The 14,680-nt window shown below is 56.0% G+C and overlaps 2 protein-coding genes across 5 annotated transcripts in view; both read right to left on the bottom strand.

Moving 5' to 3' along the window:
• Smim17 (small integral membrane protein 17) overlaps positions 1–14,680 on the bottom strand; it is a 49,735-nt gene that overhangs the window by 26,239 nt on the left and 8,816 nt on the right. The window lies entirely within an intron of this gene.
• Positions 1,743–14,680, bottom strand: part of Znf71 (zinc finger protein 71) — a 21,754-nt gene continuing 8,816 nt past the window's right edge. For 2 of the 3 annotated variants that reach the window (XM_015505470.2, XM_048791563.1), the window contains one exon: positions 1,743–4,438. In XM_015505470.2, the coding sequence (XP_015360956.1) occupies positions 3,003–4,418 (1,416 nt within the window). In that variant the 5' untranslated portion in view covers positions 4,419–4,438 and the 3' untranslated portion in view covers positions 1,743–3,002. Of the gene's footprint in view, positions 4,439–12,593; positions 12,987–14,680 lie in introns of those variants that run through there. The other variant, XM_048791565.1, reaches the window with a different exon arrangement.

Below are 14,680 nucleotides of genomic sequence, written 5' to 3' on the forward strand. Positions count from 1 at the left end.
CGGGGGACCTGAGCGCCGCACGCCCAGCTGGCAGGCCTTGTGTGCCTTAGATTCTCTCCCGCTGCGTCTGGCCCGGGCATCTGGGAACCCAAGTCCTCGCCGCGGCTTGATGCCAGCAGAGCCAGCAGCCAGGCCCCTGGAGGCGCAGTCACCGGTGCCTCCGTGCGGGGTCCAGGGCTGGGACTGTCACCCAGCTGCAGGCGCTGTCACTTACCCCTTTGCAGGTGAGGAAACTGAAGCACACACAGAAAAGCACCACGCGGTGGGTGAGAAGCCCAGGCGGCGCCCTTGGGCACCAGCACCCCTGACAGAGGGAGGAGGGCAGAGGGGTGAGGGATGCCGGCAGCCTCAAACGGGTCCTGCCACCCAGGTGGCCACGGGGTGTGGGTGGGTGTGTGGAGATTGCCAAGACTGTGCCCCGGTCCTGGCGTGGGCAGCCAGGCCATTCACCATCCAACTGAACTCCAGATCTCACATCTACACACGTGAATGTCTCCAAGATCAAGATGCCCATCAGCACTAAGGACGGGCCTCCTGCAGTTGGTGGATTTTTTCCTTCAGGGTCATGACCACGCGGCCGCGTGATGGCTGGACCCTGGGTATAGCAGCAGCTCAGTTCCCACAGGAACCTATATCCATGACGTCCCTGGGGGATAGTCACTCAGTCAGACGGGAAGAACCTGTGTCCTGAATGGCCCGTGGAGCAGAGCTGCCACTGCCCTGCGCCTTCAGCCTCCCAGGAGGTGTGTGACAGAAACAGGAGAGCCAATCAGGGGAGACGGAGAGCCCCAAGCCGGAGGGTATAGTGAGCGGTGCTCTGTGACCTGGGGGGTGCCACTATGTTCTCATTTTCAAGCCGAGGAATCCAAAGCCCAGGAGTTACAGGGGACATGGTGGGGTTATGAGGCTGGCGAGGAGCCACTTCCCCTGGGCTCTATCCCACCACACTTTGCCTTTTGGCCCCACAATGTCTTGGGCACGTGCCACTGTGGGACAGCAACATGTCAGTATCCCCATTCTCTCCCACCTCTGTGAAGGGCTGGGGCGTCCTGCTCTGCAGCAGAAGTGTGGGTGCAATGTCAGCCACCAGGACACGCAGGCGCCCCTGCGGCCCCTGCCCCACCTCCTGGTTAACACACAGGGAACAGACATGGAGATGGCCTCCAAGAGACATGTGCAGTGAGAACCACGCTCATGAGGCAATCAGCGGGAGGAGTCCTCCTCGATTCTTGCTGACCCAGGCAGATGACCAGGTCATATTCTCCACACTGCCACTCGTCTCCCCTACTGTGATGTGGAGGGACTGACCTGGACACCCACATCAAGGGTAGACAGTGGCATTGATACCATCCTTCACTAGAGCTATTTGGGAGTGCGGAAAGGGCCCAGATCTGCTCTGACCATTACACGCGACCTCTGTGCAGAGGTCAGTTCATGGGTGAACCCAACAGAAGGAAGTTTAGGATTTCTTCCCCCAAAGACTGGAAGAAGTCTTCTCTCTCCATCAGGATGCGGCCGAGGGGCTGCTGCGAACGGCAAGGTCCCACAGGAAGTCATGGGGGATGCCAACTCATGAAGGAGAGCCAGAGACTCAGACAGCAAGGGCTCCACCACCGAGTGCCTGGACCAAGCCCACCCGACACTCGACCAGCTTCCAGCTGGAAAACGGTCCAGCTTGCTTATACGTGCCAGGAGGGCACTTTCCCCCACTCGCCTTACAAAGTGTACTTGTGATACCAAAGTGACCTTTAAATGACTTGTTTATTCTTCATATACACCAGTATCAAAAAGTGGGAATCATCAGAAATTCCAGGGCGTTCAGAACCAGTTCTATCAATGTCAGTATTAAAAGGTGGCCTAAAGGCCCCAGAGAAAGCCTGTGGGGTGGTGGGCCCCCCAGGTGCAGGCAGAGCTTCCAGTCAGCCAGGAGGTGCAGTACAAGGTCCGGCAAACCTGCGAGTCGGTGTCCCTCACATTCATGGTGGGACCACATGAAGAGGTGGCCTCTGGGAGGAGGGGTCCTAGGGGCAGAGCCCCTGTAAGAGGCCCAAGGAGCACAGGGAAGACACACAGAGGCAGTCTATAAAGAATGGGCCTCTTCAGGCACCAAACCTGCGGGCACCTTGGCCCTCCCAGCTCCAGGACTGTTGTAGGCAGTGCTGTGCCACTGCACGTGGCTACCCAGCGGAGGGCTCTTCCTGTGGCAGCAGGAATGGGCTCTGCACTTACCTTCAAGCCTAGCTGCTAAAATAACTGCAGGAACAGTCTGCTGGAGTGCATGCCTCACTGAACCCCACAGGGACCTGAACCTGGCGCAGCCTTGGTTCCCTCCCTCCCACTCTCCCCTCCGTCTCCGAAGTCGACTTTGACACAGGACTGGCATCCTATCTCTTACACTTAAAAGATCACTTAAATTGACCTAGTCTCCCTTAATCAAAAGCTTTATTTTTAAAAATCCTAACAGACGACTCTAACTTTGGCATTCAAAGCAGGTATTGTTATTTGCTAACTACGGCATGGGGACCTTTCCTCCCTTACCAAGAACTGGGATCCAGCAGGACAGGACGGACTGCGAGTGGGAAGGACCTTTAACCCATGGAGAAAACTGAGATGGGACAAACTGATATCTGGATTCAGGGCGCACATGACAAAGGGATTAAGAGCCCAGTCTTCACCCTCCTCCCACCTGCCCCTTAGTCCTGCTGACATGTAGCCCCGAGACACTGCCATTTGCCCAAGCTCCTGTGGTATTCACACATAGGACTAGGCCTCAGGCCTAAGTTCCATTACTAACTGGACCTCAGAAACCTTACAAAGTCCCCAAATACACCAGGTATCCAGGGACTTGCTTACCTTCCTAGGAGGGCCTGTTGGAGCAAAAAGCCTTCCAAGGATGCCCACATTCCTGGGCCTCCTGGGGTCAGTCATCATGTGCTCCAAAGACAGAACTGCCCCACTGACCTGCACGGTGCAGCCCACCCACCTGGTGTCCACCGCTGAGCTCAGGTGTGGATTCGCAGGTGCCGGGTCAGGTTCGTGTTGCGGCTGAAGGTCTTCCCACACTCGGCGCAGCGGTAGGGCTTCTCGCCGGTGTGGATGCGCAGGTGCACCGTCAGCGAGGAGTTCTTGATGAAGGACTTCCCGCACTGCGCGCAGCGGTAGGGCTTCTCGCCCGTGTGGATGCGCTGGTGCTCTATCAGGTACGCGCTCTGGCTGAAGGCCTTGCCGCAGTCACTGCACTTGTAGGGACGCTCGCCGGTGTGCACGATCTGGTGCACGACAAGCGACGAGCGCCCGGTGAAGTGCTTCTTGCAGACGTAGCACTCGTAGGGCTTCTCGCCCGTGTGGATGCGCTGGTGCTGCGCGAGCGCCGAGTTCTTGCTGAAGGCCTTGCCGCACTGCGCGCACTCGAAGGGCTTCACTCCGATGTGGAACCTCTGGTGCTGGATGAGGTAGGAGCTCTGGCTGAAGGCCTTGCCGCACTCGTTGCACACGTACGGCTTCTCGCCGGTGTGGTTCCTCTGGTGCAAGGTAAGCGAGGAGCTCTTGTTGAAGGCCTTGCCACAATCTTTGCACGCGTACGGCTTCTCTCCCGTGTGCGTGCGCCGGTGCTCTGTCAGATGCATATTCTGGCTGAAGGCCTTGCCACACAAGGGACACACGTATGGCTTCTCGCCCGTGTGCGTGCGCTGGTGCACAATCAGGTGCATGTTCTGGCTGAAGGCCTTGCCGCAGTCCCCGCACGCGTAGGGCTTCTCGCCCGTGTGGATGCGCTCATGCTGCGTGAGGGACGAGGTCTTGCGGAAGGCCTTGCCGCACACACGGCACGCGTAGGGCTTCTCGCCCGTGTGCGTGCGCTGGTGCACTACGAGGTTCATGCGCTGGCTGAAGGCCTTGCCGCAGTCCCCGCACGTGTAGGGCTTCTCCCCCGTGTGCACGCGCCGGTGGATGGTGAGGGACGAGCGCTCAATGAAGGGCTTTGCGCACACGTCACAGCGGAAGGGCTTCTCGCCCGTGTGGATGCGCAGGTGCTTTACGAGGGACGAACTCCGACCGAAGGCCTTGCCGCACTCCCGGCAGTCGTAGGATGCCAGGCGCTTGCCAGGGTCTGAACCGCTGGGGCGCTCCCCACGCACCCCAAACAGGCAGGCCCCCTGCTCCGCGGGCACCTCCAGCGGTAGCGGGTCAGGGGTGCCGCTCTGCGTGGTAGAGGCCTTCAACTCACGGCCCTCAGAGACAAAGCCCTCTGCCAGGCTGCTGCCCTGGTCAGTGGGCTGCCGCTGCCCGCGAGACCCCATACCCCAGCTGCCCCGCGTGCACGCTCCTGCCCAGGCGCAGGTCCTCTCAGGCCCTCCCAAGGCTGCCCTGGCAGGTGCCTTGCCCTCTACAGTGTCGTCCATAGCATCCAACTCCTTCATTTCAGGTCTAGTCCCCCAGTCTGGAAAAACAAAACAAAACGACAAAAACAGAAGCAGTCAGCGATGCTGCGTGAGGAACATCCACAGCGGGACTGGGCAACGGAGCCCCAAGACGCTGGCAAGGCAGGGCCGGGCGAGAAATCACGCGCTGGGATCTGGGAGAGCGAGCGAGCGGGGAAGCAGGGTGCGGGTGCGTGTGGCTGAAGGACCGAGGGGGCAAAAAACGCCCCTTCTGGGAGGGAGAAGGGCGGCTGTGAGCTCCGGAGTCGCACTGAGGCTTGGACGCGATTGGCACGACGCCGGGGAGGAGGGCAGCCGAGGCTGCGCGCAGGCTCCACCCTCGCCCAGTGCACCCGAGCCTCAGCACTCGCTCGTACTAAAGTGTCCACAGGTGACGCGTGCTGGTGACTCTGCTCCCTCACCTGCCTCCTGTCTGACCTGCCACCGGCTTCTGGGTGTCAGGCAAAGGGAGAAATTGGCAGCGTTGGTGGCGAAGCGGGGTGCTCGGGGTGCCACCCTCACCCTGCAGGGTGCAGGCCCACTCCTGCGTTCCACCCGTGGTCTCCGCACGCCCTGGGGGCGCCCCCACCCCCACGTCCCCTCTGAGCGTCTGACGCTCCTTCTCTCCTGTGAGCCTAATAAGAAAACGACCCCTGCAGGAGCCTCAGTCAGACGTGGGGCATGGAAGGCAGCGGCTGCAGGTGTCGCCCGCAGGAGGCACCTGGCAGGAGGCTGCGGCCACAGCGTCGCCGGGGTGGGAGCAGCTGCGGGTATCAGGTCCCAAGACCAGACAGTTCTCCAGGTGGATGGTGGCGATGTCTGCACTACAGAGTGAACGAACCTAATGATATTAAACCACACTTTAAAAATGATCAAAATTGTGAGTTTTATGTATATTTTATCACAATTTTTAAGTATATTCTTAGAGACTTAGCAGTCGTCCTTGCTGCTCCCCTTTCCTCCCACCACCGGTGTAAGTGCCACTGCATGCACAACTGGCGCCAGTGGGGCCAGAGCTCCTGCAGCCACCACAGGTTCTCACCCACAGGCTCCCCACCCTCCCAACGCGGCCTCCTCTTCACGCACCTCCATCCTGGGGACACCAGATCAGACCCAACACACTGGCAATGGAGTCGGGGCCTGCCGGTGGCCCGTGGACTCCCCAGGCCTGGCCCCCCCGTGAACTGCCCATCCTTCGTGTGTGTGTGGGGGGGTCCTGGGGATTGAACCCAGGGGTGCTCTACCACAGAGCCACATCCCCAGTCCCTTTTATGTTTTACATTGAGGTGGGTTCACTGAGATGCCCAGGCTGGCCTGGAACTTGTGGTTCTCCTGCCCCCGCTGCCCAGGAGCAGGGCTGCCCCTGGGTCCCCAGGGGTACAGGTGGGCCCCACCACACCCATTTCTTGTCCCTTTCTATCCCCTGCCCATGCTCTACAAATTACAAAAGAAAACTCAGAATGAAGCCTTTGGGGCCTTGGGAAAAGATATCTTAGATTTGACACCAAAAATACTATCCATAAAAGAAAAAACGTTGATACACTGGAGTTCACCAAGTTAAAGACCTCTCTGCTCTTCAACAAACGCTGGGCACCAGGTGCCCACACAAAGGAACAATTTGGACCCGTTCCTACACCACTCATAAAAATGAATCCCCAGTGGATCCCAGACCTAAGGAAGAGCTAAAACAGAACTTGAGAAGAATATAGGAGTTGACCCCCTGCAACACTCTGCCACCAAAAGCACAAATACAACAAAACAGATAAACGGGACTAGAAATTATGGAAATCAGAAATTAGATGGTAGGCCAGTCTACCCCAAAACCATCATGGAAATTAGAAACTGTGTTTCAAATGACACCATCAAGAAAGGGAAAAGAGAGCCCCCAGAAGGGGGGGAGATGTTTGCCCAGCACACCTGCTCAAAGACTCGCACCAGGAACGGGAACTCTCAAAACTCCGCCATGACCTAACTGATTTGAAAGGGAGCATGCCCCAGGCTTGAGGCCTGACAGAGATAACACACAAGGCACGGGACACAGGGAAGACTGTCGACTCCAGATGAGGGCCAGGGCGATGAGGCCACCCATCTGTGTGGAAAGCCAGGCCGGAAAAGGGCAAGGCTGGTGGACCTGGACCTGAGCCCAGGCCCTGGACACGCATGCTCTCTGGGGCTTTGTGCATGACACAGTGAACTGGAAACAGTCCGAATACTCAACAAGTGGCTGGGTAGACAAACCGCAGGTGCCCACACGGTGGCATGATGCACGGCGAGGAGGAGAAACAGACTGCTGAGACACACGGCCACTTGGGAGCATCATGAGCACCACCACCAGGTCAGGGAACCGGACACGAAGGTGCACGCCCTGTGGCTGTGTGTGCACAGAATCAAGGACACGCGGAGACACTACAGGGACCAAACCCCGGCCACAGGAGAGGGCCGGGAGGCAGGAGTGATCTCCAAGGGCAACAAGGGTGGTGGTGGACATGCTGTCCTGTCATGGCCCTGGTGGCACTGTGCACTGCACGTATGTGCTGTGAATCGCAGGCCAGTCGTAGCCCAAAACCATCCACGAAGGAGACAGGACCACTCCAGGTGCGGGTGGGGCTCCCGCCACAGGGCAATGCCCAGACTGTGCAATGTGGCCGACGACTAGGTCTTGTCCTTTGTTTTTTTTCCCACACACTTCCCCCACTTATGGAAGGGGCCTGAAGGACAGACCTTAAAAGTGGACTGTTAAAAATGTGACTTACGATACCAACTGTCCTCCAAGAGACTTGCCAGACTGCACTCCTGAAGTGGGTCTCTGGCCCCAAACCCTCGTGAGGCAGACATCTTTCTCATTGATCTTAGTGTATTCCAAAAGGATGATCTCTCAATTTGTAAACTTCTATCAGGAAAGCGTTTTGAAACTTCAGGCTGTGACCTGTGTGTCACCTTGTGTGTCTGTGAACTGCCAGCTCCTGTCAGTGTGGTCTGATCACCTACCGCTCACTTAGTCTTTCTGCCCTTTGTTCCCAGGGGTCGTTGATGGATCATGACCCCTTGGTTATACATGTGAAGAAATCATCCTCATGTCACCTACCAACCTGACTTTGAGCCTCAAGCCATGACAGGACCAGGAACGTACCCTCTGTGCCAGCTCCTCAGCTGCACCTTCTAGCGGCCCCACACCCTTCCTGGCAGGATCCTTTTCCTGTGACTTTGTGGTCCTGTTATGGGCTGCTGGGGACACCACAGTACCACCCTGACCCAGAGAGACCAGGGTCCTGTAGTTTCCAGCGTGACTTCCCTGTGCAGGTCCTTCTGGGCAGGCTCCAGCTGCTGCCACTCCTCCGGGGTGAAGTCCACAGTCAGGTCCCTGAGTGTCACTGACTCCTGCAGACAGACCCGCACCACTCACCGCCAGGCCCTCCTCACAGAGCTCTGGAGGTGTGGCGGGAAACACCGGCAGGATTTAGGGATGTCCGTGAAGCCAGGGGCAGACAGGGAGGAGGGACAGGTGCCTCCCGGGCAGGCGGGTGACCAGGGTCTGGAGATGCGGCCACAGGGGGCTGAGCAGAGCTCTGACGCACCTCATAAGGGTGGCTTTAGGGTGAGGCTGCGCACAGTCTGGAGAGCTGGGGGGCTTCTGGAAGAGGGTCCATGGAGCCAGAGCTGCGCCCTAGCAGGTGGTCAGGCGGCTGGGGTGGGGAGCAGTCCTTGAGGCACAGGCTGGAACCATGAGACCACACCACAGCGGCGCAGCAGACGGTGGCAGAAGGGTCACAGAGCAGTGGCCCTCACTTCCTCCCAGCTGCTCGGTGCCAGCCCTTCTGGGCGGTGTCATGGGTCAGATCAAGGGCTGTGCCCCAAGCATTCGTAAGGGCACGTCCTGACTCCCCAGGGCCCTGACCGGACTCAGACCCAGGGTGGCTGGGGAAGTGATCAGTCACGACGAGGTCATCCTGCAGCAGTAGCCCTGGCCGGCCACGATGCAGAACCCAGCCAAGATGGCAGCCGTGTGCCACACGCATGCCACCCAGCCACAGGGACAGTGCCAGGGCAGACCCCTCCCCCGCCTTCAGAAGGGTGGAGTCCTGTGGGCAACTTGCCAGGGCATCAGTCTCCGGGGTGGGAGGACAGCTCCTGATGGCCCTGTCCAGCCACCCGGTAGATGGACACAGCACTTCCCACGCTGACCCACTCACTAATTCAGGCAGGCCCCTAGACAGCCACGGCGGCCTGTCACCTCTCCGTGACCTCTCCCAGCCCCTTCCTGCCTGCCCCAGCACTCCTGGTTCCCCACGGCACGCTGGGCCCTGCCAGGAGCAGGTGCTGCAGGGAGCTGGCAGGTGCAGGGGGCGGCCGGCACAGAGGGGCAGACCCTGCGCGGTTGAGATGTGAGGCGCCCCCACGAGCAGTGTGGGGGGAGAGGCTGGGTCGTGAGCTGCCCATCTGACCGGGCATCAGTCCCCTGGCGGGGTTAGCATGTAACTGGAGGTGGCCGGGCTGTGGCTGGAGGAGGTGTCCTGGGGGCTGTGCCTTGGGGCGTTTATCTTGTCGTGGAGAGGAGAGCTCTCTCTGCTTCCTGGTGCCGTGTCCTCAGATGCCCTCCCGCACACACACTCTGCCCTGATGTTCTGCCTCACCTCAGGCCCAGGGAACAGAGGTGGCCATCTATGGACTAAAAGACTCTGAAATTGTGAGCCCCCAAATAAACTCTTCCTCCTCTGTTTTTCTCAGGTCTTTTGGTCCCAGCAGCAAAAAGCTGACTAAAACAGCCCCTCCTTTGGTCACACGGCAGCTAGTGGACACCAGGCATGGAAATCCAGGGCTGGATCCAGAGCCCGGATCCTAATGCCTCTCGGGAACCAGCGAGAGGGCGGATGGGAAAACTTGGGAGTGTCCAGGCACAACGTCCCCATCCCGACGGGACCCCAACCCTGCCCACCTGCCCTGCACCTCACCTGCTGCCCTGACCCTGCTGCTCCTCTGCCTCGGCGCTCTCCCCTCCTCAGCCCAGCCAGCCCCTTCCCCTCCTTGCCGGGACCTGACTCTGGACCTCAGGGGGCACCCTGTGCCTGCAACTGTGCTCTCACAGCTCTGCTCGCAAGCCCAGAGGTGGCAGCATCCCGCGGGAGCACAGCCAGATCCGTCCAGGAGGAACCCAGGCGGCCTTACAGAGGAAGACCCGAGCCCTGCTGCAGCACGGTGGGCCTCGAGGACAACGTACCACGCCAGATCTGCCGGCCACCAAAGCACCAGAACTGCAGAATTCCACTGTGAGGGAGGACGAGGGCAGCCGGTCTCGGGCGGGGGTGGGGGCCGGGAGGTAGTGTCCAGTGCTGGAGTTTCAGTTCTGGGTCAACTGGTCCATAAAGCCAACAGGTGGAGACAGGCCGCGTGGGCGGACATGGGTGTGCACTGGAGTCTCACAGCTGCGCTGAAGGGAGCGCACGTGTCCTCAGGGACACACCCTGTCGTATTTGGCTAAGTGAAAAAAAAAGTCACAGAAGAGCTCCTATTGCATGACTTCATGGATCTGAGACGCAGTCTATCGAGACAAAGGGCGAACCGAGGTCGCCACGGGCCGGGTTTACGGGCAGAACAGGAGGGAGGGCTAAAGGCCACACGGTCTTTTGGAGGTGATAAACGATCTAAAATCGAGAGTGGCGATGGTGCCACAACGGTGAGTTTACCAGAACCGGCGAAGGACACACTTGGCGGCAGGTGAGGGCAAGCCCTCGGTGAAGACGCAGCAAGCCGGGCGCAGGAGTGAGTCCATGCACACGCTCCTACAGCAGAACGAGCTGCAGGCTGGAGCCAGCAGCCACGCGGAGTGCTCAGGGGACAAGCAGCAGGCAGGACAAGATGCCGCTGCTGCTGACCTGTGGGCGGCGAGGCCTTGCACAGGCTGAGCACCACGGAGGCCCTGCAGGCCAGCATGGACGCGACCTCCGACACAAAAAGCTTTTGCAACCAGAACTAAAGTGAAACGAACAAATTAAGTGAGCAAGAAAAAGCGAACCTGGAGGAGCAACCGCCACCTGTCTATGCATTACACGCTCTTGTGAGCACACACACACTTCTCCTGTCTAGGACACGAGGTTCCCGCAGGCCAGGGAGCACAAGACCCCACCCACCTCCTACAGGAAGGGCCAAATAGATAGCGGTTTTTTAAATTTTAAAATACAAAGTATTTAAAAGTTGGATTTTTTTTTTTAATATTTATTTTTTAGTTTTCGGCAGACACAACATCTTTGTTTGTATGTGGTGCTGAGGATCGAACCCGGGCCGCACGCACGCCAGGCGAGCGCGCTACCGCTTGAGCCACATCCCCAGCCCCCTAAAAAGTTGGATTTTTAAAAATTAAAAGTAAAAAAACCAAAAGAAATGGCTAATAAACATTTTCTAAGAATTAAGCCCAGCAATAATTCAAACACTGCCACTTGGAAAGAGGTCCGGTGTTACCATATGTCACCTATCATGCTCCAGGGGCACCACTATCTCTTAAATCCATCTATCCCTTTGTCCACGTGTCTTCTGCATCCAGCACCGGTCACACATGGACAGTGGCCAGCCAGCGGGAGCCCTCTGGTACTCACCTGTGGGGACTCACCTGCCCCAACACACCTGGACAGCTACACCGACAGGCCTGCTCGGCCACGGCTCCTTCTCAGGAGACGCTCCTAAGACATCATCTAAGACCCGGGAAGAGTGGACCCGCCTGTGTCCCTCGACCACAGTGGTGACCAGAACGTGGGAGACCAGCACGTGTTCAATAAGGGAACCATGAGGAACCAGGGACACCACGCAGAGACCCATGTCGTCACCCACAGATGTCACAGAGGAGTTTTAAACAACGTGGAGAAACACCAGGATGGAGTCTTTGATTAAAAAGCAGAATACAAGACTGCTTAGCCAGGGTCGTCGTTATTTTTGCAAAACAACGTGAGTGTCCCGGGAGAAAGAGACCGACCTGAACACTGTGGAGTGCTCCTCTGCGGGAGGTCTTCCGGGTGAATCTCATCTCCTACGCGTTTTCTTATGGGTTTTCTACCCTATGATCATGTATTTACTAGTGATCATGTATCTCTTACCTCTGGCAACTTCCTTCCATGATCTGTTCATGTGCATGATTGGGAAACAGCCAGAGGACTCGGAGGGCGGCTGCAGGAGGGCTGCTGTGGAGCCGAGGTCACAGCAAACTCCACCAAGCTGGCCCCGCAGGCGTGCCGTGGGGCCAGGGTATGGCTAGCAGGATGTGCATAAAACAGGCACAGAGAAGACGGCACCCAGGGGACCCACGTCAGAGACACTCAGGCAGCCCACCCGCTTCTCCTTCGAGTCTGGCTGCTCAGGTGACCAGCCGAAGCGGGTCAGGAATATGAAAGGCTGTGTTTGTGGGCAGCACTGTGGGTGAGGGAGTGGCTCCCTGCCTCATGAGTGGGATCCCAGGGGGACTCCTGAGACCCAGACTCCCAGCAGAGGGGCGCAAGTGCCAGGCCCTAGGGTGCCCTGACCTCGTCTCTCTAGAGCAGTCACCACCCAGCAAGTCCTGAGGCCTGATCTGCCCTAAGCCCACCCACCAGAGGTGCACCCACAGAACGCTGCAGCCACCCCACCCTGGGAGTGCACCCGTCTGGCAAATGAGAAATGGGACCAAATGAAACACTGGAAATAAAACAAAATAGCAACAATTAGTTAAAAAAAAAAAAAACACCTCTCTATGATAATATTAAGTGTAAGAGGTCTCAACTGTCCAATCCAAAGACACAGGCTGGCAGAATGGATTAAAAACCAGACCCACTCTGTGTGGACTGAAGAGATGCACCTTCCAGGCACAGGACTCACAGGCTGAAGACAAAAGGCACAAGTTTACATCCCATGCAAAAGCAGCCCCCAAGTGGGCAGAAGCAGCTACTCTGGTATCTCACAAAGCAGACTTCACACCCAAACCAGAAGACACACAGAAGGTCACTTGACAGTGGTAAAGGGATCAACACCACCAGAAGACATGACAATAGTAGATATTTATGCCCCAAACACTGGTGCACCTAAGTATATAAAATAGATAATATTCAAATTAAAGACTCAGACAGACCCAACATACAATAATACTGGGTGATCTCAACACACCCCTCTCACAAGTAGACAGTTCACCCAGACCTATCGAACTCAGTTAAGACTCACTGGAGTCTCAGACGGCGATGACAGACTCTATAGAACATTCCAACCAACAGAAGCTCATACACTTTCTTCTCAGCAGCTCATGGAACCTTCTGCAAAATAAACCATGTTTCAGTCCATGAAGCAACTCTTAGCAAACACACAGAAAACTGAGACGATCCCTTGCATCTGATTATGAATCAACACCAAAACCCCATAGACACTATGTAAGCATACGGAGACTGGACAACACTCTTCTGGATCATGAACGGGTGATAGAAGAAATCACAGGAGAAATGTGGAAATTCTTAGAATGAAATGAGAACAGCGACACGACTCTGTGTCACTATGAGGGACAGCTCTAAGAGCAAAGTCTACAGCTACGAGAAACCCTACCTGGGAACTCAGAGACCCGAAATCCACTGTTGAGAGCCACAGCCAAAGGGGCCCCAGCAAACTTCCAGCTGCCAGCAAACTTCCAGCTGCCGGCTGATGATTGGCTCACAGCGGCCCCAGCAACATCTAGCTGATTGGCTCCTCGGCCCCAGCAACATCTAGCTGATTGGCTCCTCTGCGGTGATGCTCATTGGACTGTTTCCCTGCCCTTTCAGACCACGGAGCTGCTCATTGGGGGACTTTTTTTGGCTCCGCCCACGTGACCCAGCCAATCGGCCTCAAGAGCAGGAGGATTGTGGGAGGTGGAGAGAGGCTTGTGTGGGAGAGAGAGGCTTGTGGAAAGCCGGTGGTGGCAGTTGAGGCTCTGAGGATTTTTCCTGAGAGGCTGTTTTGTTTGGCGTGTGTGGTTCTAAAAATAAAGTTAGTTTCTTTTGACAAGTGGCTCCTGATTGTGCCCAGCCAGACTGCGGCATTTGGTGGCTCGCACGGGGAGCGACTGAGGGTAAGTGAACTGCTCGCCCCTGAGGGCAGGGCAAGAGGATGGGTAGCCATTTTAAGATTCTTCTTTTGTTATTTTGTTTCACTTTTGTTTTAAGTTGCCTGTCCCTGGAGATGTGTAAGATGGAAGAAAAACCGCTCACATCTGAGGAACAGATAGGGAGAAAGGACGGATGGACATTTCAGGAGGCTATTATAATGATTTTGTGTTGTTCCAATTTTGTTTCACTCAGTTTCAGTTTTGTTAGGCGTTATCTTGTTGAGTTGTATTATAGTAGAAATACGGGATCAGAAATTAGTAAAAAACAAACTGAAAGAGTGTTAAGTAAATTGTTAGAGGAAGGAGGCATCTCAGTAAAATCAAGAACAATCAGGGCATACGTTGATACAATACAAAAATGTAGCCCATGGCTTTTTAAGGAGGAGTTGTTAAATATATCACAATGGAACCATCATGGTGAAGATTTAAAAAGAATAGAAAAGAAAAGCCCAGGGACTCTGCCAGTTGGCACATTGCCATTGTGGACGTTCATATCTTGTTTGCTTAGTCCAAAGCCTTCAGTTCAGACAATGGTAGAGGAAGAAGAAGACATAATGATTCAAGTAAAAGAGAAGGTCTCTCAAGTTAGTCAGACAGAGGAAAAGATTCAAGTAAAAGAGAAGGCCTCTCAAGCTAGTCAGACAGAGAAAGAAAGTGTAAAACAGAAAAAGCCATCAGGGGGAAAGTTACAACAGGAGACTGCTACTAACACCTTTCTATCACCAGAGGACGTAAGTGTCCAACTAACAAGGCCACCTCCATATGCTGGGAGGTCCCCAACCCCCGCAGTTGATAGTTGGGATCCTGAGACAAGATCTCAAATATTAACATGCCCTGTATTTGAGGCAGGAGGGCAGCGATTTTACCAAGTTTTAAATTTCAAAACAGTGAAGCAGCTAAAAGAGGCTGTAACAACCTATGGTCCTCAAGCACCCTTCACTGTAAGCATGGTCGAATCCATTAACAACTTGAACATGACGCCAGCAGATTGGGCTAATATGTGTAAAGCTGTGCTAAATGGAGGACAATACCTGTTATGGAAGGTTGCCAATGAGGAATTTTGCAAGGAGACGGCTAGGCGAAATGCAGCAGCTGGTTATCCTCAGAGAAATCTAGATATGTTGTTAGGAAAGGGACCTTATGAGGATCAGCAGCAACAAATTGCATATGATCCTGG

The sequence above is a fragment of the Marmota marmota genome, unplaced genomic scaffold, assembly GCF_001458135.2.
Source record: "Marmota marmota marmota unplaced genomic scaffold, marMar, whole genome shotgun sequence".
NCBI classification, from domain to species: Eukaryota; Metazoa; Chordata; class Mammalia; order Rodentia; family Sciuridae; genus Marmota; species Marmota marmota.